Source organism: Nicotiana tabacum, chromosome 19 (assembly GCF_000715075.1).
Source record: "Nicotiana tabacum cultivar K326 chromosome 19, ASM71507v2, whole genome shotgun sequence".
Taxonomy (NCBI): domain Eukaryota; kingdom Viridiplantae; phylum Streptophyta; class Magnoliopsida; order Solanales; family Solanaceae; genus Nicotiana; species Nicotiana tabacum.
In genome coordinates, this window is record NC_134098.1 from 3,670,890 (window position 1) to 3,695,854 (window position 24,965).

At 36.7% G+C, this 24,965-nt stretch overlaps 1 protein-coding gene, 1 long non-coding RNA gene and 1 pseudogene across 23 annotated transcripts in view; 2 read left to right on the plus strand and 1 right to left on the minus strand.

Annotated features, from left to right (window-relative positions):
* The window catches only part of LOC107810477 (uncharacterized), a 35,177-nt gene extending 32,464 nt beyond the window's left edge, over positions 1-2,713 (plus strand). For all 22 annotated transcript variants that reach the window (XM_075239513.1, XM_075239523.1, XM_075239508.1 and 19 more), the window contains 2 exons: positions 1,758-1,866; positions 2,248-2,713. In XM_075239513.1, coding sequence (XP_075095614.1) covers positions 1,758-1,866; positions 2,248-2,382 — 244 coding nt within the window. In that variant the 3' untranslated portion in view covers positions 2,383-2,713. The remainder of the gene's footprint in view (positions 1-1,757; positions 1,867-2,247) is intronic.
* Positions 2,714-5,546: 2,833 nt separating this feature from the next.
* On the plus strand, positions 5,547-12,762 carry LOC142173867 (uncharacterized). The gene is made up of 2 exons (XR_012703229.1): positions 5,547-5,760; positions 12,490-12,762. It is a non-coding gene; the product is annotated as an uncharacterized LOC142173867 (long non-coding RNA).
* Positions 12,763-15,865: 3,103 nt separating this feature from the next.
* On the minus strand, positions 15,866-16,791 carry LOC107810476 (kirola-like; annotated as a pseudogene).
* Positions 16,792-24,965: the final 8,174 nt, after the last annotated feature.

Sequence of the window (24,965 nt, forward strand, 5' to 3'; positions counted from 1 at the left end):
TTACCCCTACCTCGTGGAGGTAGAGATGCTGTTTCCGAAGACCCTCGACTCAAGGACCAAATGAAAAGGAGCAGTAGCAATAAGTAACAACATCAATATATAAACAATAGCGATACAGTAAATAACTGAAGCAAAATAAATAACATGCAGAAATATAGCTCTACGAACAAGAAAAAAGAAAAAAAAGACTACAAGACTAATACTACTGCCACTAGGATGACAAAGGAATACACCCAACTACCCCCTAACCTTCTACCCTAATCCTCGACCACCACACCCTCCTATCTAGGGTCAAGTTCTCAGTAAGCTGAAGTTTCTTCATATCCTGCCTAATCACCTCACCCCAATTCTTCTTAGGCCTACCTCTATCTATCCTCATGCCACCACAACCAATCTCTCACAACTCCTCACGGGGGCATCAACAATTTTCCTCTTCATATGAGATTAAGACTATTTACACATAACTATCTAACAAGGACTAAACACATTGAAATTGATTGTCATTTTGTGAGAAAAAAGATACTCTCAGGAGATATTGTTATACAGTTTGTGAAGTCGAGTGATCAGCTTGCAGATATTTTCACCAAGTCCCTTACTGGTCCTCATATTAGTTATATTTGTAACAAGCTCGGTACATATGATTTATATGCACCAGCTTAAGGGGGAGTGTTAGATAGTTAGCAGAAAACTAGCTATATAGTACTATGTAAACATTATATACGAGTAGGGCTATTGTAAAAACACTTAAGACATCAATAATATAATTTTTTTCATTATTTCTCACAAGTACATTTCTTCAAAGGCTTCTCCACTTGCATGGATAATTGTATAGTTGTGGGTGGAGTTATGTCTTTTACTAAAAAAGTGGTCATGCACTGAGGGGTCGTTTGGTACGCGGGTTAAAGTGGGATAAGGTAAGGGATTAGATTTATATCATGTTTGGTTGACGCTATAAATTTATCCTGGGATAAATTTATACCATAAACCAAACATGGTATAAATTTAATCCCAGACTTAATACTGGATATCCCACATCATCCTCCCTTATTCCATCAAACTTGGGATTATTTTATCCCACCTCCCAGGGGGATAAAATAGTTCAAGGATTATAATCTTGAGATTATTATCCCGGGATAACTTAGTTCGCTTACCAAACGACCCCTGAGAGTTACTATTGTCAAAGAAGCTAACTCGTCTACGCTCATCATAATGCAAGCTTTAAAACTTTTAGGATAGTGACATTTACCTTAAGGGGAATCGTGTGGTGCTTGTGAAGGATGTACGGATATTTAGTAGGTTTCATTGGCAAGCAGTGAAAACTCATATCCATCTCATTTTGGCATGGTGCTAGTACACTTTATGAAGGTTTTGATGAGTAAAGATCAATTCTCTCTATTCAATAGGCAGTGAAGAGAACGAAATGGTTAGGTTGACATGAAGTCTCCTTCAAACTGTTCATACTAGCTCTGTGGGATGATTCAGCCATAAATTCTTTGTTTTCTATAAAACTGCATAAATAAGTTGTTTGGACCTTCGAACTGTATACTAACTGTGGAAAGAATAAAAGAAATATACATGAATCTTTTTGCTCGTACGGACTGCATTGTGCTTGAATATACTTTCTATCAAGTAGCAGGGTAATATCTGTTAAAATTTCTTCTTTTCCCCATTAAATTGTTCTCTAAGTTGAAAGATGTTCTCTTTCCCTGTGTTGTTGTAGAATAAGACTCTTGACATCTATTCTTTCCTTGTTGCAGATTATGTAACCTTCAGAATTCGTTACACTATAAGCATGAAATGGCTCTCGATGCTGATGGAAGAAGACTTCTGGTGACATCCAACTCCCTGAGAGCGCCTATTTACCAGGTGAATTTGTTTCACTCTGATTGATGTATTTAGGTCCCTTTGCCTTGATTGTCTCAGAGCTTAACTATTTGTTCATAAGCTCTAGGTTGGCCTCTATCTGAAAATGGAGATCACTTGTGGGGATCACTGAATTGTCCCATCAGTAAACCAATTGGATCTCTCTTTTAATAGTTGTTTATGAGTATTTAACAAGTACTGTTGGGAATAGCACTGCACATATGGTGTCAGAAGGCATAGGAGCAGTCTGATAAGATGTAGTTTCATCGGTCCTTGCTATGCTATGCCCCCTCTTCATTTCCAGTTACTGTTATTTCTTGCCTTGGTGGTTTACTTCAGTTTAAAGATTTTTTGACTATAAATAATTCCTCTTAATTGTCTTAGGTCCGCGGTCATGCATATGGGATGAGAAGTCTTCCTCACACTGCATCTATAACAACAGTAGACTGGCATCCGACGTCGCCCATCTTCTTGACTGGATCTGCAGATCACTCGGTTCGGGTTACATCTATGGCATGACAGCTTCTGGTTTCTCTTGTGAGTTGTTGTTTTGTATAGTCCAATGAATAGAAAATGTAAATTTTATTTTGTTATCCAGTGTGTCTATGTGGACCTTGAAAGCTATCTGTCCAATTTTAAGTTTTGATTACAACCATTAGTCAAAGGCATCATTGAAAGCAACAGTAGAATATAAAGGTGCTAGCTTGATGTAAATGAGGCTTACGGAAATATTAACAGGAAAAGAGGACAGAAGAAGGGAGGTCTTGCTTGAGTAATCTTTCCTTATTTGAATGTGTAAAAAAGCTTTAATGTTTATCTAAAAATGATTAAGATTTTTTATTTGTATAAATTCTTACTTTTTTAAATAGGTAACGTAATTATAAAATCGTGAAACTTGAAAGTACTACCCGTACCAAAATCAACTCCTTTTGGAATAGCGATCTCTGTACAATACTCCAATACTTCTTGATTTATAGTTATTTATTCAATAATAAATATAGTTAGTTATTTAAAGAAAAGTTAATAGAAAAAAGATATGGGCGTATTAGCAGCCTATCTATATGAATATTAACCTTGGAAAACTTTTACCGCTATGATAAAGTAGGCTAGACACATTACACCTTGTTTGGATGGTTGATACCTATTGTATTGTATCGTATTGTTACTTTAAATACTATGCTTGTTTTGGTTGTTATTTAAATTTTATTGTATGGTATCGTTAAATTTGTCGTTACGTAACGACGGAATGTGCCACTTTATGTAACGACCGATTTGGTGTGGTTGTGTTGTTATTTTGTCTTTTTTTCTCATCTCACCCCTCATTATTATTAAATAATTTTATTTTATTATTTACCCTACTTTTTATATAATAAATTTATCCCGTATCATAATTTTTCTTTATAATATTGCAAGTTTATTCTTCATATTGCCGTGGTGTGATATCATGAAACAACAAAAAACGATACAATCTATCCAAACATTGTATTCATCAAACGATACAATATAGTACAATACAATATAATACGATACATTATGAAATGATGTGTAACAACCCTCCAAAGAAGCTGTTAGTTTTGCCTTTTCAAAAACTGATTATAAATTATATTTATACATCAAACTTTATAATGAAGCTTTATTAAAGGTGTTAATATATCAATAATTCGGTACATATTACCTTTCAACGACATATATAAATTATAAAATATTTAATTTTTATATTTGAACTACTTTCCTACTCAAATTATATTTTTTATTCATCAACTTTTTCTTGCAATATTTGAACACTACACTCAATAATTAGAACGAGAAACCAAGAAAGTATTTAAGAATATAAAAGACAGAAATCCAAAGTAGTTGAAGAGTCAATAACACTAATAGTTCTACAAACACAAAAAAGTGAAATATTAAATCAAACTTTTTACCATTTGAAAATATAAAAGTTCGAGTGAATAAAATTATAATTGCACTTATAAATAGAAAATTAAGTCAACATTAGTCATTTATAGACTAGCATTTTTACTTAGCAACTTTTTCTAGGAGCTACAAGGCTAACCTCTTCATTCAAATCTCAAATCAAACTAACAGATCTTTGAAGAATCGTGCATATGTTTGTTTTCATTACTAGGAAATAGAAACAGTGACAATTATCACTAGATTATATAAGTTTTTAGAAATAACAAAAAGATATGGAGACTTTTGCGCGACATAATTTCTTTCCTTTTTCTTTAATTGTTACAAACTTTATAATGAAGCTTTATTAAAGGTGTTAATATATCAATAATTCGGTACATATTACCTTTCAACGACATATATAAATTATAAAATATTTAATTTTTATATTTGAACTACTTTCCTACTCAAATTATATTTTTTATTCATCAACTTTTTCTTGCAATATTTGAACACTACACTCAATAATTAGAACGAGAAACCAAGAAAGTATTTAAGAATATAAAAGACAGAAATCCAAAGTAGTTGAAGAGTCAATAACACTAATAGTTCTACAAACACAAAAAAGTGAAATATTAAATCAACTTTTTACCATTTGAAAATATAAAAGTTCGAGTGAATAAAATTATAATTGCACTTATAAATAGAAAATTAAGTCAACATTAGTCATTTATAGACTAGCATTTTTACTTAGCAACTTTTTCTAGGAGCTACAAGGCTAACCTCTTCATTCAAATCTCAAATCAAACTAACAGATCTTTGAAGAATCGTGCATATGTTTGTTTTCATTACTAGGAAATAGAAACAGTGACAATTATCACTAGATTATATAAGTTTTTAGAAATAACAAAAAGATATGGAGACTTTTGCGCGACATAATTTCTTTCCTTTTTCTTTAATTGTTACTGCTTTATAAGTTAAACACATTATTTAATAATATTTATATAATTTTTTAGTATTAACTACATTGATATAGGGGTCACGGGCAAAACGGGTAGACTAGTTGATCTAAAAATACAGGCGACATTATTTTTAAACCTAAAGCAATCACGTTTTAAGGTGCCGCATGTGGGCCACAAAATTGATGCGTTGTCATTTTTTTAAACTGGGCCATGCAGCTCTCCTGTTCAACCAAATTTGAGTATAATATTCGCCCTAGGGTAGGCATCGGTCGATTCAGTTCAGCTGTGAATGTTATCGATTTAGCATATCGGTTATCGATTTATAAATATGCTAAACCGATAACCGAATCGATAGGATATCGATTTTCGATTATCGGTTAATCGGTTATCGATCGTTATCGATTTACCCGATAAGATAACTCAATCTCGATTCTATTAGAAGAAGTAATGAAAGATAATGTGTACTGTATAAACAATATGATAAACTTTCTCAATTGTTGTAACCCTCTCAAAGAATATAATAAACCTTATAACATTGCTTCTCTGTGTGTTGAATGACAAATTTGGGAGGGTTAGAACAATAGATAGAGAATTGGGAGAATTGAAAAATTTATATATCTAAGGGTAAAATCATATTTTTATAAAGTTTATTGGGTTATCCGTTAAACTGTTAAAATATTGGGCAAACCGAGACTCGAACCGATAACCTAATAATAAAATAACACTAAATCGTTAAATCAATAGCCCGAAACCGATAATCCAATAAGCTTTTTTCGGTTCGGGCTATCGGTTTTACCCTATATATGCCCGGCCCTAATTCGCCCCATTAACTGAACTCGACCTTGTTTTTTGTTACCCGCGTTAAAAATAACCCTTAACCACACCAACCAAACTCCTCTCTTTCCATTTCTCTTCTCGTTTGGTCTGAGGTCGTTCAGATGGCAATTTTAGGGTTCCAGTAAGGTTAGTTGGTCGCTTTGATTTGGTGGACGAAATTGAAGAATCTTTCATATTTAGCATATCTTGCAATCTTTTTTCGATTAATGTAAGTGTTTACAACTTTAAGTTTAAAACTTATAGGGTTTGTTAATATTTGGGAACCTGCAACTATTGTCTCTTTCTTGGGGTTTAATATGTTATCTGATTTATTTTCTGTACATTTATATATTTGTTTTACACTCTTGTTTGTGGTTGTCCATGTCCTCTTTGTCCGATATTTAACAACTATGGGTTTTTTGGGATTTGTATATCTGTTATTGGTAGTTTCATTTTTTCTTTACTGCTTGATATATTTAGACTTTATGCCTTGGATACCGCTGATGTGATCCCTTATTCCTTTATTTTTTGTTGTTGCATGTGGATATATCTAAAGAATGATGATAAAGTGAACTTCTATTTTAATCATGGGGATGTCTGGGAATTGGTACCTAAGCTATCTTATTCTAAAAGAGATGTGCACGTGTTGAGTAGGTATGAAATAGACCATCTTTCTAACATTGATTTGTGTAGAGAATTCTGAGATACTACGAGTAGAAAATCAGGCAAAGAATCATATAATTAAGGCAGAGATTTAGATCCAATGATTTCCATTTGAGATTCTAAAAGATTACCTCTTGATTGGTATTGCAATAATCTTGGTTGAAAGGATTTTGTGGATCTTAATTGTTATTGCATTTGATTCTAATAATAAGAAGATTCTAGTATTAGAGGTGGCCTATAAATAACACTTTTGAACTCACTGTAAATCATCTTGAAGAGAATAACAATTTTCTCCTTGAGATTACTCTAAACACTTGTTTCTTTCTGTTGGCTTTGTCGTGAGCAAGATTTCTTTGATAAGACTATTCGTGAAATAGTCTTCTATTCATCTAATTGTTTTCTTGTTTATTCGTCCTACATCAGTTATGGTATTCGAGCCCAGGTTCAACGGGGCGGGTATGACGATGACAGAGTGATGGTGCGAGACTCGGTTTGGATACGCGCATACAATAAGAAGCTAGTTGTGGCTTCGGTCGCCATAAACATTCTAACGATGTGGGTGGCACACAATGAATCTCAAAAATTGACTCGTTGATTGTGGCAATGGGCCACATGGAACTTAGTTCAAGGGGAAGAACCGTGAATCATGATAGTGAGCCACGTGGAACTTAATTCAAGTGAGATATTGTTGGATACTGTGCGAATAAAGTCCTACATTAGTAGTTGAATAGATTGGGAGCCTACATATAACGTGTATGGATCTCTTAATGGGGTGAGGCCTTTTGAGAAAATCCGTGTGGGTTTGGCTCAAAGCGGATATTATCATACCACGTTAAGAGTATCTTTGGGTCGTTTTAACCCAACAACTGGTATTAGCGCCAACACTTTTCCTATGGCTAACAGAGCAACTGGAAGATCCCGTGACAACTAGATAGGAGGAGATGATCAAGGAAATCAAGTAACTACCGTTACTGCTACTTCCTTGACCTTCCAAGAGGAGTTTCGCGCGCTGCGGGAATATCTTGATCGTAGATTAGACTAGATGAATCTACATATAGATTTTCATAATACAAGTAGGATGCCAAGGGTTGAAGCTGGGGAATTTGCCCAAGCATCACATGCTGAAGGACGTGACATTGTTCGTCCACATCAACGACAAGCCATTTTAGAAGACACGGAGGACGAAGACGAAGAAAATCTTGAGTTGTTCAACGGGGGAGAGGAAATCAACAACGTCAAACTGCACAACGATTTCCTCAGAATGAGGAGTTTCGCCTAAAAGTAGATATTCCTACTTTTGCTGGCAATCTGAATATTGAGGGGTTCATGGATTGGATTGCAGAAGTGGATAGATTCTTTGACTATATGGAGATTCCTGAGGAGCATAGGGTCAAACTAGTAGCTTACGGGTTAAAGGGTGCAACATTTTCCTGGTGGGAATGTCTACATGACACAAGACGTCGTGAAGGAAAGGGTCAAGTTCGTACTTGGTATGGAATGAAGAAACTGCTCAAGGGTCGATTTTTGCCCCTAGATTATGAGCAATATTTTTTTTTGCAGTATCAATGGTGCAGCCAAGGTAACAGATCTGTGCATGATTATACTACTAAATTCATGAGGCTTGCTAAACGCAATAATGTGATGGAGTTTGATAGCCAACAAGTAGCTAGATCAATGAATTAAAGCCCGCAATACAGGAAAAGATTGGTGTATAGATGTTGGCAAATGTTGCCGAAGCACGAAATATGGCATTAAAGGCAGAGATGATGATGCAAGAGACGAAGGGAGATTGGAGCAGGAAGAATTGCTTTTCATCCGCACCAACGACTGTTGACCAGGATGCACCCACCTATAATTCCCAGAAACAAGCAGAACAAAATTTGCTAATGATAGAGCTGCTGGTAAAAGACCAGTGAATGGAGCACACAAGCAAACACATGTGAATCCATATGCTAGACCAACTACTGGAAAGTCCTACGGTTGTCATCAAACTGGGCATAACTCTAGTGATTGTCCACAGAGGAAGGGAATCAACATAGTAGAGCGAGGAGAACACATAGAAGATGGTGATGAATTGATATGTGGTCTTGATGGTGATAGTGATGGCGAGGATTTTGATGAAAGACAGATTTATGTAGTTCGAAAGATGATGCTAGTCCTAAAGAAGGAAGAGATGACTCAGCGCCACTTACTCTTTCGCACCAGGTGTATAATCAACGACAATATTTGTAACTTGATAATTGACGATGGTAGTAAAAAGAAAATCACTGGAAAGAGTATTATTGAGAAGTTATAGTAACTATTAGGGAAACATCCAAATCCTTACAACATTGGATGGATCAAAACAGTAGGAAATATCCAAGTAACAGAAAGATGCAGAGTTTCTCTCTTAATTGGGAAGTACAAAGATGAAGTGTAGTGCAACGTGGTAGACATGGATGTATGTCATCTGTTATTTGGTAGGCCGTAGCAGTTTGACAAGGATGCTCACCATTTTGGATGAATGGTCTCGACGATGAGAAATATTAACGACGCTAGGTTCCCGAAACCAATCTGGTCGGATCCTAGCCAAAGAAATCCTAATCTATGGTGTGAATTGTCACTCCCTGAACTCGGGGAGCGCGACTGACGATCAACCGAGTAAACCTGGTCAAGCAAGCCTGTTAGATACTTTCAACCCAAGCTCACTTATGAATAAAGATAATACATATTTTCGTTAATTAGACAATAAAGAGATCATGTGTACAATATTAATTTATTACCATTAAATACTTCATTTTAAAGTCTCAAATTACACACACTTTTATAGTTTGAAGCGGAAGATGTAACACACATACAACATTACTATCTTGACTTTTTCAATACCAATACAACCCACACCATGTCTACGGAGCCTCTAATAGATACAAAAGAGTATTATGATGGAAACAGCAACAAGGTCCCGGCTATACCTCAAACACAATGAACAAGGAACAAAAGATACATGACCCCAAAACGAAGTGGGTCTCACCAAGTCAGCTAGGAAGAGGGTGTACCGCTATCACTGATCAATGTCTCATGCTGTGGAACCACCTGCATCCATTGAAGATGCAACGCCCCCGGCAAAATGGACGTTAGTACATATAGAATAATATTAGTATGAATGACAAAACACCCCCTCAATAGAATGATAAATAATACAAGCAAGAACAATCATAATATCAGTGGAAGCCACGAACAACATCAAACCTCAAATTAGGATCAAGACAGTGCTCAAATAAATTCCCATATCTTAAGCTGGGAGATCTGTAGTACCAATATGCCACCGTTCACAGTACCAATACCACCCTACTTTTAGCACGGAGACCAATCACGACCCGATTGGCTAGGCCGTCTCATCCGAGACGTCAACCATAATCACAATTTTAATTATAATTTCCAGCACAATCACTACCATGTGTGCGGCATGGCATTCAATCACGACCCGATCGGCTAGGCCGTCTCATTCGAGACATCATCCTTTTATACCAATCATCTCGTTTCATACTTCTTTCACATCTTTTCATTTCATTGGCACTAGTGGCCACAATTATAAAATCGTTCTTGGCACGTCGATCGTATCTAGTGTTTCATTCTCACCTTTTTCACTGTCAAACATCATCATCATCATCATCAATAAAAGGGCGTTTCAAATTAAGATTTTTAGTAAATATTTGAGCAATTAAGCATCTTAGGCACATAGAGATTTTTCACAAAATTTGACATAATAGCCTTCGTTTGAATTTGACTTGAAGTCGAAACATTTTTAATGCACAACCATACTTTGAACACATTCTCAAATGATAACATAACATGATAAAAGCATTTGGGATACATATTGAATATATATCTTTCAACACAAGCATATTCGAAATAGCCAATTGTATAATGAACAACTCGGGACTTACATAAATTATATGAATACCGTGGGATTCAATTCTAAGAGAGAAGTTTAGCCAACACACCTCCAATTTATCTCTTAATGATACTACATTGATCCACTACACTAAGCAACTTCAATCTACAATAACAACATCAAATGGGACCAATATTGTAACGACCCGGCCGGTCGTTTTGAGAGTTATAGCCCCGATCCCCTGTTTATTGCTTCCCCCATGTCTTTTTCTGCTTATGTATCTTGCCGAGAGGTATTGGTTGTGGTTTCAGAGTGTTTGGGACACTTAGTCCCTAAACAGAAGTTTAAGTCTTATGATTTTGACCGTAGTTGAAATTGTATGAAGACGACTCCGGAATAGAGTTTCGTCGGCTCTGTTATCTACTTTGGGTGATTTTGGACTTAGGGGCGTGTTCGGATTGTGTTTTGGAGGTCTGTAGCTCATTTAGGCTTGAAATGACGAAAGTCGAATTTTTGAAGATTTTGACCGGTAGTGGAATTTTTGATATCGGGGTCGTATTCTGATTCCGGAAGTTGAAGTAGGTCCGTAATATTGAATATGATTTGTGTGCAAAATTTGGGGTCAATCGGACGTGGTTTGTTAGGTTTCTACATTGGTTGTAGAAATTGGATGTTTCAAGTTCATTAAGTTTGAATCAGAGGGTGATTCATGTTTTTAGCATTGTTTGATGTGACTTGAGGGCTCAACTAAGTTTATATGGTGTATTAGGACTGGTTGGTATGTTTGGTTGAGGTCCCGGGGGCCTCGGGTTGTGTTCGGATGCTTAACAGATTAGAATTTGGACTTAGGCAATTGCTGAGAATTTGCTGGTTTATGGTGTTTCGCACCTGCGGAGGGGAGACCGCAGGTGCGGACTCGCATGTGCGACGGGTAGCTCGTAGATGCAGCCCTGATCTGGGTAGCTAGTGGTCGCAGGTGCGGCAATGTGACCGCAGGAGCGGAGTCGCTTCTGCAAAGAAGCAATCACAGAAGCGAAGACCGGGCTGGAGAGGTTATCGCAGAAGCGGACATGGGTCCGCAGGTGCGCACACGCAAGTGCAACCACATGACCGCAGAAGCGGACTCTGAGCTTTAAGTGGAATCTGCACCTGTGAGGGGAATTTCGCAGGTGCGGTGTCGCATGTGCGATGGCAGGTCCGCATATGTGGAATAACTGGACAAAAAGAGAATTTCGAGGGTTTGATTCCCATTTCGATTTTGGGACTTTGAGAGCTCGGTGTGAGGCGATCTTTCGAGGTTTCTTCAAGAAGATTGTTGGGGTAAGTGATTCTAACCCGTATTGGACTATATTTCATGAATCTATTGCTATTTTCATCATTTAATTAGGGATTTGAGTTGAAAATTTGGGGAAAAATGGTAAAAACTTCATAGACTAAAATTTCGGATTTTGAAAGGCGATTTGAGGTCGAATTTGAGTAATTCTTTTATGGTTAGACTTGTGAGTGAATGGGTATTCATATTTTATGACTTTTACCCGATTTCGAGTCGTGGGCTCAGGGAGGCTCTTTGAGTCGATTTCCTAATTTCTCGCTTTAGCTTAGATTTAATTAATTAGATTAGTTTCTTATAGATATATTATGGTATGTAATTGATTTTGGCTAGATTTGGGCCATTCAGAGTCGGATATTCGTGGGAAAAATATTGCTACCGATTGATTGAGTTTGGTTCGAGGTAAGTGGCTTGCCTAACCTTGTGTGTGGGAAATCCCCTTAGGATTTGGTACTGATATGATATGTGAGTGCTGTGTACGCGAGGTGACGAGTGCGTACACGGGCTGTTTGATGCAAAAACATGATTTTTACTGAGTAATTACCCGTTTTCATCCTAATTGAGTATACTAGCATGTGTAGTTATCCTGTTAGCCTAGAATAACATGTCTATGCGTCTTAATTGCTTAACTGAACTCTTTGCAGCATGCTTAGTGAATTCCTGCTTCTTTTCTCGACTTGTACTTAGCCTAGACTGTAGATTCTCTTGTCGTAACCGTTACCTTCATTTGTTTGAGTTGTGTATTTACTTTGGGACTACGGGACGGTATTCCGGGAGACCCCCCTACATATTTACTTTTGAGACTACGAGGCGGTACTTCGGGAGTTCTCCCTGCATATTTATTTTAGGACTACGAGACAGTATCTCGGGAGATCCTCTGCTGTTTATCCTGTGTGTTGAACTATTATTTGCTGTGTTTCCTTTTGCTTAGTCCCAGTCTATTATTACAATGTATATTTTCTGCTTCATTTATTATTACTAGTGGTCCTGACCTGATCTCGTCACTACTCGACCGAGGTCAGGCTTGGCACTTATTGGGTACCATTGTGGTGTACTCATGCTACTCTTCTGTACATGTCTTTTGTGTGTAGATCCAGGTACATCATTCCAGCCTCATTATTAGTCGTGCACTCGCTGCTGCTACAGAGACTTAGAGGTACATCTGCCGCGTCCGCAGATATAGGAGTCCCCCTATTTCTTTTTATGTAGTTCTTCTACTACTTCTGAACACTGATGTATAGAACAAATAGTAAATTCTTAGAAACTTGTGACTTATGATGTTCCGGGTCTTGCGAAAACTCTGTATGTACCCTGAGAGTTGTCGTATATGCCGAGCGGCATTTCTATCACTATTTCATTTCTGCTACTGTTAATGGTTTAGACTTATGTTTCATTTTCGTTGTTATTTCCGTAAATATTAGGCTTACCTAGTCGTAGAGACTACGTGCCGTTGCGACCTCTCACGGAGGGAAGATTGGGTCGTGACAAATATTAGTAACAAATTCCATAATTTAGGTCATTTAGTCACTTTATGAAACACCTAGTAGGCATGAATCTCTACATCTCTTAATAATAGAATTAGTTCATCCAACTACTATTTGCCAATAATTTATCCCACAATCATTCTTAAACAATTCATAACTTCCAATAAACTTCTCGCATATTATGTTGGAACTCCAGCACATTATGAATTATGCTGGAAGCGCATATGTAAAAAAATCGAACTCCAACATATTATGCTGGAATATTTTAGGATTTGTAAGGGAGTTTTTGTTCAAATTTGATCTTTACACGAAAAATTGGCTACATTTCGATTACTTTTGAAACTGTTACTATTTTTCAATTGCTAGTTGTAAATCTGGCTATTTTTTATTTTCCACCGATTAGATCCATATCTCCATAAATAATTCGTATCCAGTCAAAGTACATTACATAATAAAATGGGACGGAAGAAGTAATAAGTTTCAAAGTCGACATCTTGTAAAAAGATTATTTAATCATGACTAGAAACTCTTAACGAAGATGAACCATGGTTAAGGTGGTTATTTTGCCAACAAACGAAGATCCGAAGACGATCATTATTGATAGAGATTTGAAGAAAGCAAGGATTTTAATTATTTTTCTTGGCAACATTTTAAAAGCATAGATTTAATTATTTTACTTTCTTGGCCAATTTAAAGTGTCATATCTATTTGTTTAATTTCTTTCTCTAATATCTATTAGGCCATAGGCCTATTGTGTGAGAGAGAGGATTGTAAATGGATCATATTTCAACCATAAAATAACGTCCTTTCAAGATTTGCAAAATATGATCTGAATCTTAATTTGTTAACTATAATATCTTTGTCCAAGTCTATTTTACTATCTCAAATTGTTGCACTTTAAGTTAACATTTTTTTTCTCGATAAGTAGATAAAATGGAGTTGCAGAAAGTGCAACCAAAACAAACAAAGAAACAAAAATGTGAAGTTTGGATCTAGCTACTCGTGCAGTAAGACATTAGGGTTTAACATAATTACAAATAATAACTTAAAAAGACGAAATTAAGACTCGTGATGATGTTAAGTTGATCCTGTATATAAACCTAGGGCGGGGAAACTTTAATCTCATTAGACTAAGACCCTAATAGGTGGGCAAGCGTCGTGTATTGCACATATGACAGGATGAATTATATGAGTTGGTTCGTTCGATGTGAATAAAATATTAGGTGCAGATCACGTGAATTTGAGACGTAACATTCACATTTTCTTTTGATTGCCCTTTACAACTCCAATTTATCAACTTATCGAAAAAGAAGTTTCTTAACTTAAAGTGCAAAAAAGAAAATTGGAAAAACAAATGAAAAGTTAACAAAGAGCCATTTCTGATTATATTTTGCAAATCCTTAAAGGACATTATTTTGTGGCTGAAATATAATCCATTTACAATTCTCTCTCTCACACAATAGGCATATGGCCTAATAGATATATTAGGGAAAGGAAATTAATTAAACAAATAGATATGACACTCGAAATTGGTCAAGAAAGTCAAATAATTAAAAACCTTGCTTTTAAATTAGCCAAGAAAGTAAAATAATTAATATCCTTGATTTCTTCATCTCGCTATCAATAAAGATCAACTTCGGCTCTTCGTTTGCCAACAAAATAGTCTCCTTAACTAGGGGCAGAGCTAGAGGATGCATGGACTATTTTAAAATAGGAATGACCCAACTGAGCCTGACCCAATACCCATAGTAAGTTAGAATAATACTAAAAGTGAATTCTTCCCCCATAAAAAAATTAGTTCGGAATGCATGAGATTCTGACAAAAAAATAAAGAAATAAAAGGTATAATTAGAGAGCACTTGAAATAAAAATGCTATCAATTTGAATAAAAATCTTGAAAAGAAAAATAAAAGATAGAAGTATCATATTTTGAAGGATTTACTATTCACTTTTAGTATTATTTGAATTTATATATGTGAGTATTGGGTTGGGCGGGCCAGGTCGAGTTGAGTCATTCCTATTTTAATTGGATTATTATTTATTAGACAGAAAATAAAAAATAAAAAACCACAAAATAAGAAAATACTACTAAAAATTTATATTTTTCGATCACTATGATTTTTATGTGAGTTAGTAAAAGTTTTATGATTTTTGTGTGAGAAAATATAATTATGTGACTTTGATAAAAAAAAAATCAAAATTATATGATTTTTGTGTGAGAAAATAAAGTTATACGACTTTGGTAAAAAAAAGCCATAGTTATATGACCATTTATGAAATTTACTCTCGTATTCGCCACTACCTCCAACCCCCCCCCCCCCCCAAAACCAATCCCAACCACCACCCACTACCCACTCCTCCATCCTCCCCCTTCTTCTACCCCTGTCCTACCCCCCTCTCCTCCCCCCGCCCTTACCTATTCGTCTTCCATAGTGTTTGCCAAAATTATATATTTTTAAAAAATATTTCCTGCTAGTTAATCAAACAGTTAAAAATAAGTAAGAAAATTACTTATTTTTTAAGAAAATATTTTTCAGGAAAATACTTTCCTTCGTACCAAACACACTTATGTTAAGATTATTGATAGATTGGAGTTGCAAAGGGCAACCAAAAATAAAATGTGAATGTTGCTTTCCAAAAAGAAATATTCTTATATACCGGTATATTCACACGCCTCGAGCTAAATTCTTTTGTACATATTGTTTTTCTAACAAATTCAACCATTCATATATAAAATTCCTTCAACATAGACAGACTTGAAAAGTTCATATTATCTTTCATATACTGATCATTGAAAATACATCTATAGAAGGAGACTGGCATACATCACACAACATTATTTATTTCACACGCTAGCTAGAACTAACCAATATTGCCAAATATTCAACATGCAGCGCACACACACTCAAATATATATATATATATATATATATATATATATATATATATATATATATATAGCCATAAGGACAACATAGATCCTTTATTTCTTGAGAAGGTGACTCTCTACATTCTTTGGTGATATCAATGACTACACCCATGAAAGCAAGGGGCTCACAGGTATCTTCAGTTTTCTTCTCGTACACTAATGTCCATGTAGTCCACTGGTCTTCAATAGATATGCTAATACTGAAGGAATTGTACAATTCTAATAAATCTCCTTCAATTACTTTCCAAGTGCCTAATTTCTTCTGAGGATCGGTGGCTTCAATTATATGCTTCATAAACTTCTCTCTTCCATCTATAATCATTAAAATACGAAAATAATGTTCAACTGCCCAATTTATCATAAAAGATATAAATATTTACAAAATAATATCTTTATATTTCTTTTCTGCCTTTGTTTTTAATTTTCATTTTCTACAAACATTATCCGAATGGAATTATTTTTATGAATCTCAAAAGAACATATATTAAACACTGATAATAATATAAAGTGATTTATAAATAATAATAACAATTTATGGAATTTTTGAGTGATAAAGATTAATAATAATGTCAAAGTGTCAGCTGGAGCAAGCAAAATAAAATTAACAGTAACATAGTTTTAACTGAGAAAATGACTTCCACCTAAAAGTGAAAAGAATTTATTTTCCTTTTCTCAAAATATTTCTTGAAAAATAAATTCCGTAATTTTTATATATAGAGAAAGAGAGGGAGGTGGGGATGTGTGTTACCTTCGTTATATTTCTCGCTAGCAACCAAACCAACCTTTCCGATTTCACCTTCATGAATCTCAAAATGATTGATTTTACTAGGGCTTATGTTGGGTATAAGATGAGTATTAACGTGAAAAATATCATAAACAGAGTGTCCTTCACACTTCACCTCCATTGAAGCAATCAACTTTCCTTTCACACCCATATTTTCTTCTCCTCAGAATAGCAATAAGTTGTAAAAATTAAGTAAGTGGTGAGAAAATGTTCAGAACTTGAAGGCTTTATATAGATTTTAGTTAGCTTTGAAAAGCTAGCTATATCATGTATGTAAAAAGCAATATCTTTATGAGACAAGTGACCAAGTTTTAGTTAAATGTGTTGCATGTGTTTTCTATTACAACAGTAATAACAAATTCAGTATAATCCCACAAAGTAAGGTCTGGGGAGGGTAAGATATACGCAGACTTTAGTCCTACCTTGTGAAGGTAGAGAGTCTGTTTCCGATAGATCCTTAATTCAAGGGAAAAATAAAAAAGAAGCAGACACAACAAGTGATAACTACGACAAGATAAGGTGGTAAGAGTGTTGCATGTGTTTTCTATCAATAAAAAATGTATAGAAAAAAATAAACTATTGTAAAATAGCAATTGATCTTAAAATTAATGCAATATTTATTTAAATGATGAAAATGAATGTTATTACGTTGATACAGTAGCTAATTCAATATTTTCCAAACATGCAAAGATGAATTTGATTAAGTATTGGTATTATAAATATTTTATTATATGAGATACAAATATTCTAATTGTTGAATTTCACCTAATATTTCTTTGTAAACGATATTCTTGGTATATGTATTCCTTCTGTTGCATCGGTGCTCTCTCGTGATTAAAAGTTGTTGTTAACATTAAAAACTATCTTGAAAGTGCAACATATTATTGCCTACGTGAAAAATCTTGTTATGCACAATATCTTGTGCTAACCTAATTAAGGATTCTTTGGACAGTTTTAGAAAAATGATGTGGCTTTTTCGAAATTACGGAAATATAATAATTAACATGTTATATGCAATGTATCTTGTGCTAACCTAATTAACAGACTCCTTAAACAAATTTTTTTGGGGCGACTTTTTCTAAAACAACAGAAATATTACAAATGCTGAACGAAAGAGCAGTTTTATGCATATTTTATTAGAACAAACATAAAATGCCCTATTGTAAGGAGATGATTTAACATTTAAAAAGTCTGAGACTTTGCCACATATTTTGGTACGTCGCAAACCAAATAGAGCTATATGCTCCCTTCGCATTTCACGTAGACTGTCAAACCCTTTTGAGATTGATTGATATAGATTGATAAAGGAGGTAGATTTGTCACCGAGGGAATTCATAAAATAAAAAAAATAAAAAAATAAAAACACCCTAAAAAGTTAACCACCTTTAATATATATACATAATTTTTTTTAATATTATATACATAGTATAATTTCTCGGTCACCATGAGATAGTGCAATTAATGCCTCAACTTTAAGACATTATAAGGAAATCCTATCTCATGAAAACTGAAAAGAGAGTTTAAACCTGATAAATGGTCAAACCCATACATAAAAGTAGAGGTAAGCAGCGCCTGGAATTAAACTTTATGAATTATGACTTTTAGGATAGTCATAGTAATTGAGTCCTAAATTTAATTTTTGCATGTATGTAGTTAATTTCTTAGTACAAATTAGGATTTAGATTAAAGCTACTTGTCACGATCCAAAATCCATTAAAGGTCGTGATGGCGCCGGACACCGTCGTCAGGCAAGCCAATAATAAATACTTAATTTGGTTCTCATTTTAATATTTTTGAAATCATAGTTTCCTTCAATTAAGTAGTAAAGAATGGGATTTACCGAGTAAATAATAATATTTTTAACAATTCCAATACATGACAACCCATAATCACCCCAAAACCCGGTGTCACAAGTGCATGAGCATCAACTAGGAATATAAAATGAAATACATCATCTGTCCGAAATACAAATTGGACAGGAAAAATATATATACTCTGAAGGAGACCCTACCGGCTGCGGGTCGCAATAAGGAATGCCACCTAATTCCCCGCATGCATACACGCCTCTGCTCTCACAAGGCCACTAGTCATATATGTAACTGCACAAAAATGTGTAGTAAGTGTAGTATGATTACGTAAACAACGTGTCCCCAGTAAGTATCTAGCCTAACCCCGGAGGAGTAGTGACGAGAGGTCGACATCGAAACTCACTAGTGGTTCAATAACATCAGGTACAGTAAAGAGGTAGATAAATATAAGGCACAGTAAATAAATGAATTAAGCAAGTATAAATCACGTGGTACAAATCCCCCTCTTTACGACGAACCCAAGCTCTCCATTAGAAATTCCCTCCTTAACCGGAGCATATATGAAGATATAGTGGATCTCATCAAGTAGATTGCCATAATTCAAATCCGAAAAACTTACAGATACACTGGCTTCTTGCTAAGTATTGAGCACGATTTCATGAAGATATGATATAGGAAATGCTGAGGCGTACGACCCAATCCAACATAATAATTAAACTGTGCTCTGCCGAGGGTCGAACGACACGAACCATAGATGCATATATTAACCTGCCGAGGCGAATGGCCCGCTCCCATGAAAGTAGTACATAAATCCTGCCGAAGAGAACAACCCGATCTCATAAGAGTGAAATACATAATCATGCCGAGGCGAATGACCCGGTCCCATTAGAATAAGAAAGTTTGACGGGTCCTTGACCCCACTCACGAATAAACATGTGAGTTGTAATTTTTTTAATAAAAACCTTTCAATGAAGCATATGTATAACGAAGACATGCCGTAAGAGGAGAAAGATTTTTCGGTAACTAATCATGAACCCGTGAAGTCTCTACAATAGCAAGTCTAGTCTCGAATAGATATGTAAAACGAAGGAATTTAATAAGCGAGAGATTACTCAAGTAGTACAACTATAGCATGATGTGATCCTAAGTCTACCCGGACAATAACATGAATGTAGCTACGTGCGGGCTCTCGTCACCTCGTGCGTACGTAGCCCCCACAACAAGTAGCACAATTCAAATATATCACCTAGGGATAATTTTTCCGTCACAGAGTTACACAGGAGACTTACCTCATCTCAAAGCTCACTTTCTGGTCCAAAATTATGCTTATAATCCTCAACTCGATGCCAAACGACCCAAAGCTAGACAAATGTTATATAAAATAGTCAATATATGCTCAAGAGTTCACATCCTAGCTATTAAGGTGAATTCCCAACCCAATTTGAAGAATTCCTAAAATTCACCCCAGCCCCACGTGCCCGGATTTCGAAAATATTTGAAGATAAACTACACCCATAACATCATGAACTCAAATATATGATTTGTTCTTAGTTCCATGCCCAGATTCGCGGTCAAAATCCAAAAACATAAATTTCTAGGTTTTTTTCAAAATCCCACAATTTCTACCAATTTTCATGCTTGAATCCATGAAAACAACCGAGTATTTAACTCACAATGTTTAGAAATCACTTACCCCATTATAGTCGATGAAGATGGCACTCCAAAATTGGCTCCCATGGATGAAATGAAGTGAAATTGAGCCAAACCCTCGCTTTAAAGAAACACACTACCCAACTCGATATTCGCATATGTGGTCCAATAGCCGCTCCTACGGCTCCGCACTTGCGGAAATCCCATCGCAGGTGCGGCTCTAGCTCGACCCAACAGTTCCCGTATCTGCGCCCTATGTAGCGCATCTGCGGCCAAACGACCGCATCTGCGGTCCCAACATTGTCCAACCAGGGTCCGCTCCTGCGCTCTACTTACCGCTTTTGCGGCACCGCACGTGCGAGCCTTTTTCCGCATGTACGATTGCACCAGAACTTAGGGCCCTTCAGCAATACTACCAAGCTCCAAATTGATCTGTTGACTATGCGAAACCACCCCGAGGCCCTAGGTACCTTAACCAATCACACAAATCAGTCCCATAACATAACATGGACCTGCTCGAGGCCTCAAATCACATCAAACAACATCCAAATCATGAATCGCACCCCAATTCAAGCTTAATGAACTTTAGAACTTCAAACTTCTACATTCGATGACGAAACCTACCAAATCACGTCCGATTGACCTCAAATTTTGCACACAAGTTACATTCGACATTACAGACTTACTCCCACTTCCGGAATCAGAGTCTGACCTCGATACCAAAAAGTCCACTCCCGGTCTCACTTCTCAAAAACCTTCAAATTTCTAACTTTTGCCAAATGACCCCGAAATGACCTACGAACCTTCAAATCCACATCCGGGTGCGCTCCCAGCACCAGAATCACTATAGGTAGATATTCCCAGACTTGGAATCCCAAACAGACATCCATACCATTGAAATACACCTCAACCCAAATTTATGAAATTCTTCCCAAAATGCCAACTTCCACAATAGGCGTCAAAATGCTCTTGGGTCACCCAAAACCCGATCCGGACATACGCCCAAGTCCAAAATCATCATACAAATCTGCTAGACCTTCAAATCCTAGTTCCGAGGTCGTTTACTAAAAAAAATACACTTTAGTAAATTCTTCCAACTTAAAGCTTCTGAAATAAGAATTTTCTTTCCAATTCAACTCCGAGCCTCCCGAAATTTAATTCCGACCACGTGTGCAAGTCGTAATACTTGAAGTGAAGCTACTCAGGGCCTCAAACCATTGAACGACGCGCTAGAGCTCAAAACGACCGGTTGGGTCGTTACATTCTTTCCCACTTAAACATACGTTCGTTCTCGAACGTGCTAAGAATTGCTTCGGAGTTATCTGAAACCACTGTTTAACACCTCGTGCACCTACCCGTGCTACCACAACCCAGCTGAGCACATTAGCTCGAGCTAATCTGAATATCTTTCTCTTTATTTAGTCAAGTAAGTCTTAGAGCCAAGTTCCAACATCTGAAATCCTCTACCAGGTCTGTTTCCAACATACGAACACCGTAGCCATCACTACACGATCCACCACTACATGATTGTATCCTCTTATCAAATTCACTCCATGCACCGCGTTATTCACATGACCATAATGACATCTTCTGACAACAATAGCCAAAATTCCACGAATCTAATGCCCATAACACACCTCATGAAGCAGATAAGTCCCGTTTCAGCTGTCGCAATTCTGCCACGGCAGAAGAGATGTGTAGAAACTCGTAACCACTTACCGAATCATAATTCATGGAGTCTCTCCTCCCGACAAGAACCATTACCTCATTCTGGACTGAATATCGATATTTACTCTATAATGTGCATCATATAATTCTGATCGCACTGATCCCAGGTCTAATAATCTCGTCTCACCCGGTACAAGATGCTCAGGCAATAAGCCACCTCAGACACTGTCAAAAGTCTCATATGATGCCACAATGTACCAACAAGCTACAAACCGAATGTGATACACAAGGGAACGAACTCTAGAAAGAACTACTCAACCCACGTAACTAATTTAAACAACCGAAAAGATATTATGAACCTTCCTTAGAAAATGAGAAGAAAAACACACAATAATAGATATGGGATACTGTACTTAACATCACACTGTTGCGGCGTGTAACCCGATCCAACCATGATACCTGTGGCGGCGTGCCACCCGATCCACACATAATAATCTATAAAAAATTACTTACCGAGCTAAAATGCTCATAAGTATGAAATACCTGAATATCGACCACAAGCACGCGAAATGCATAATACAAATCTCTCGGAGACGAAAGACAATACCAGCTTACTCCAACCATCTGAATTCTTTCCTGCTCACCCAAGATCATAACATTCTTGTCTACACAGAACCGTAACCTTGATCCTCAACTTCCAATTCTCAGGCCGCCGACTGCACCTAACATGCCAATACACGAGAATACCAGAATTCCATCATAACTCCTGAACCACCAATAGAATAAACACTCCAGCATATATAAACCCTTCACTTAACTCACTTCAGGAGAGCTACTGCAATATATGACTGAATTCCCATAACTGAAGGAAATACAAACCTCGAGTAGTGGTGTAAACCACCATAATCCTTCCGGGATCCATCTACACATAACATGCCAAATTACTCGAATGCCTCCATATAAAATCACTTACGGCGGCCGTCAAGCCTCGCGCGTACCGCCACAATCCATGTATAACTTAACACGCTGAAGGAACTGATCATTGTCATTATCATGCCAATTTGCCCATTGCTAACCGATCCGACTTCTTCTAATTTACTCCGGACTTTTCTTAGGAATAATAATAGATCCATTTAACACATAATGACCCCAAATCCACACTCATATTGAGTGACCTTATTTCATGAGACCATGCTGTCTCTAAAACCCACGAACTAACTCTTACCCTCCTTATGAGAACATTCACATCTTCAACTGGTACACCCACTCTGATAATTCCTCTATGAATCCGAAGTTATTTTCTCCCGTTCCTCCAATGCTGCACCGCAGAGCGAAGATAACATAAAACGCTCCAAGCCCCACTTTTCATAATCCAGAGCAAAAGCTCGATACTTAGCCATACTACGAACTCGAAATCCTTAGACACCGCACTTTAATTTTGAACCTACTAGGGCCATTGTTCAGAGTCACCCACTCTGTCTTATTCCCGAATATAATCACACTCCAAGGCCCTGCTAGCACATGAACACCCTCTCCAAGAAGCAACCGGCTGAATTCCTTTCCTTATACATCACATCCACACGAAGCATAGACTCTGAGTCTTCCCAAAACCTGAACATGAACCGATAAGCAAATGATAGCACACATTACTCAAATTCTTTGCTCAAATTACCACTAATTTTCTCTTCCCCTAGTCATAGTAACTCACCAATATGCCGATGACCAGAAACCTCACAAGCAGACAACCATGCCATCCAATCGTAGGCGGTGGGGCTCTCCCACTTAGCTTGAAGCTACAATTACACAACTCTGGAACCCACTAAGGTTCCTTCTTCCCTATTGACATCAGCTAAAAGTCCAATAATACATTCCAAACTAGAAGTCATGTTGCATCCAAATAAAATTCGTGGACCTAGTAACTGTCCACCATGAATTCTCAAATGGCTCCAAAATTTCCTCAAAGTGTGTGGCCATCCTACCACAGAACCCATATGTTACTCTGCCACTCTCCCACTTTGGTTAAACCCTCTCCTTTAAGCAACTCCTCGACTTTTGCTTTTCATACTTGACCTTCTAGTAATTCAACCACTACAAAACACCTCCCACATGTCCTTCATCGTCCTTCGCTGCCCAATTGTTACCTCGAATCCGAATCCATCTCTGTAACACTTGAGCTAATAAATTTCCAACAACTCCAAGCCTCGCAGAAGACCATCCTTCTCGAGCCATCAATATTAGAAATACCCATTTGATTCCGAAATCGCTACACTCCGCTATCTCTGACAACTACTTCTCCGGCACCATTTCACAACACCTTGCCCCAAAGGAAAATTGATAGGCCATAACACCGACTATCCTTAATGCATTCAACAAGGACAACAATGCTACATCACAAATGAAAATTCCACTACGCTCGAAAATACCAAGTCTCGATACTCTATCAACCCAAAATCCGAACATTCTTAGTCCGATTGCCTTTTCTCTACCGGAAAAAAAAATACTGAATCTCTGAATCATACACTAAGTAATACCTCCTTTCAGGTTATTCACTGCCTCGATGCCTAAACAAGCATCCTACCATTACACAAACACTGTGTGATAGCAACGCACGAATCATCATAACAATCAGTGCCAAATCTCAAAACGTTAGGTAATACTGTTGCTGAGCTGAAACGATAGGACGACCTTCTGCACGACGATGACAATAGCCTAATCAAATATGCAGGTAGAAAAATCCCGCACCACATCTATGGTACCATGACAATTCCTCGATTCCCAATCTGTAACAAGCGCTTCACGTCGCATTAGATTGAATAGGAAAGAAACAAAGGTACAAGCCTCAAAAGATTCAATTCACACGATGAGGAATCAATAAGGGAAGTGCTCCAAACATCCTTGTAGCCTCTCGAAGATAAGTACATACGTCTCCGTACCGATCCGCAAGATACTACTAGACTCGCTCATGACTCGTGAGACCTAAATGAACCCAGTGCTTTGATACCATGTTATCACAACCTAAAATCCATTAAAGATCGTGATGGCGTCGGACACCGCCTTTAGGCAAGCCAACAATAAATACTTAATTTGGTTCTCATTTTAATATTTTTGAAATCATATTTTCATTCAATTAAGTAGTAAATAATGGAATTTACCGGGTAAGTAATGATATTTTTAACAATTCCAATACAAGAAAACCCATAATCACCCCAAAACCCGGTGTCACAAGTGCATGGGCATCAACTAG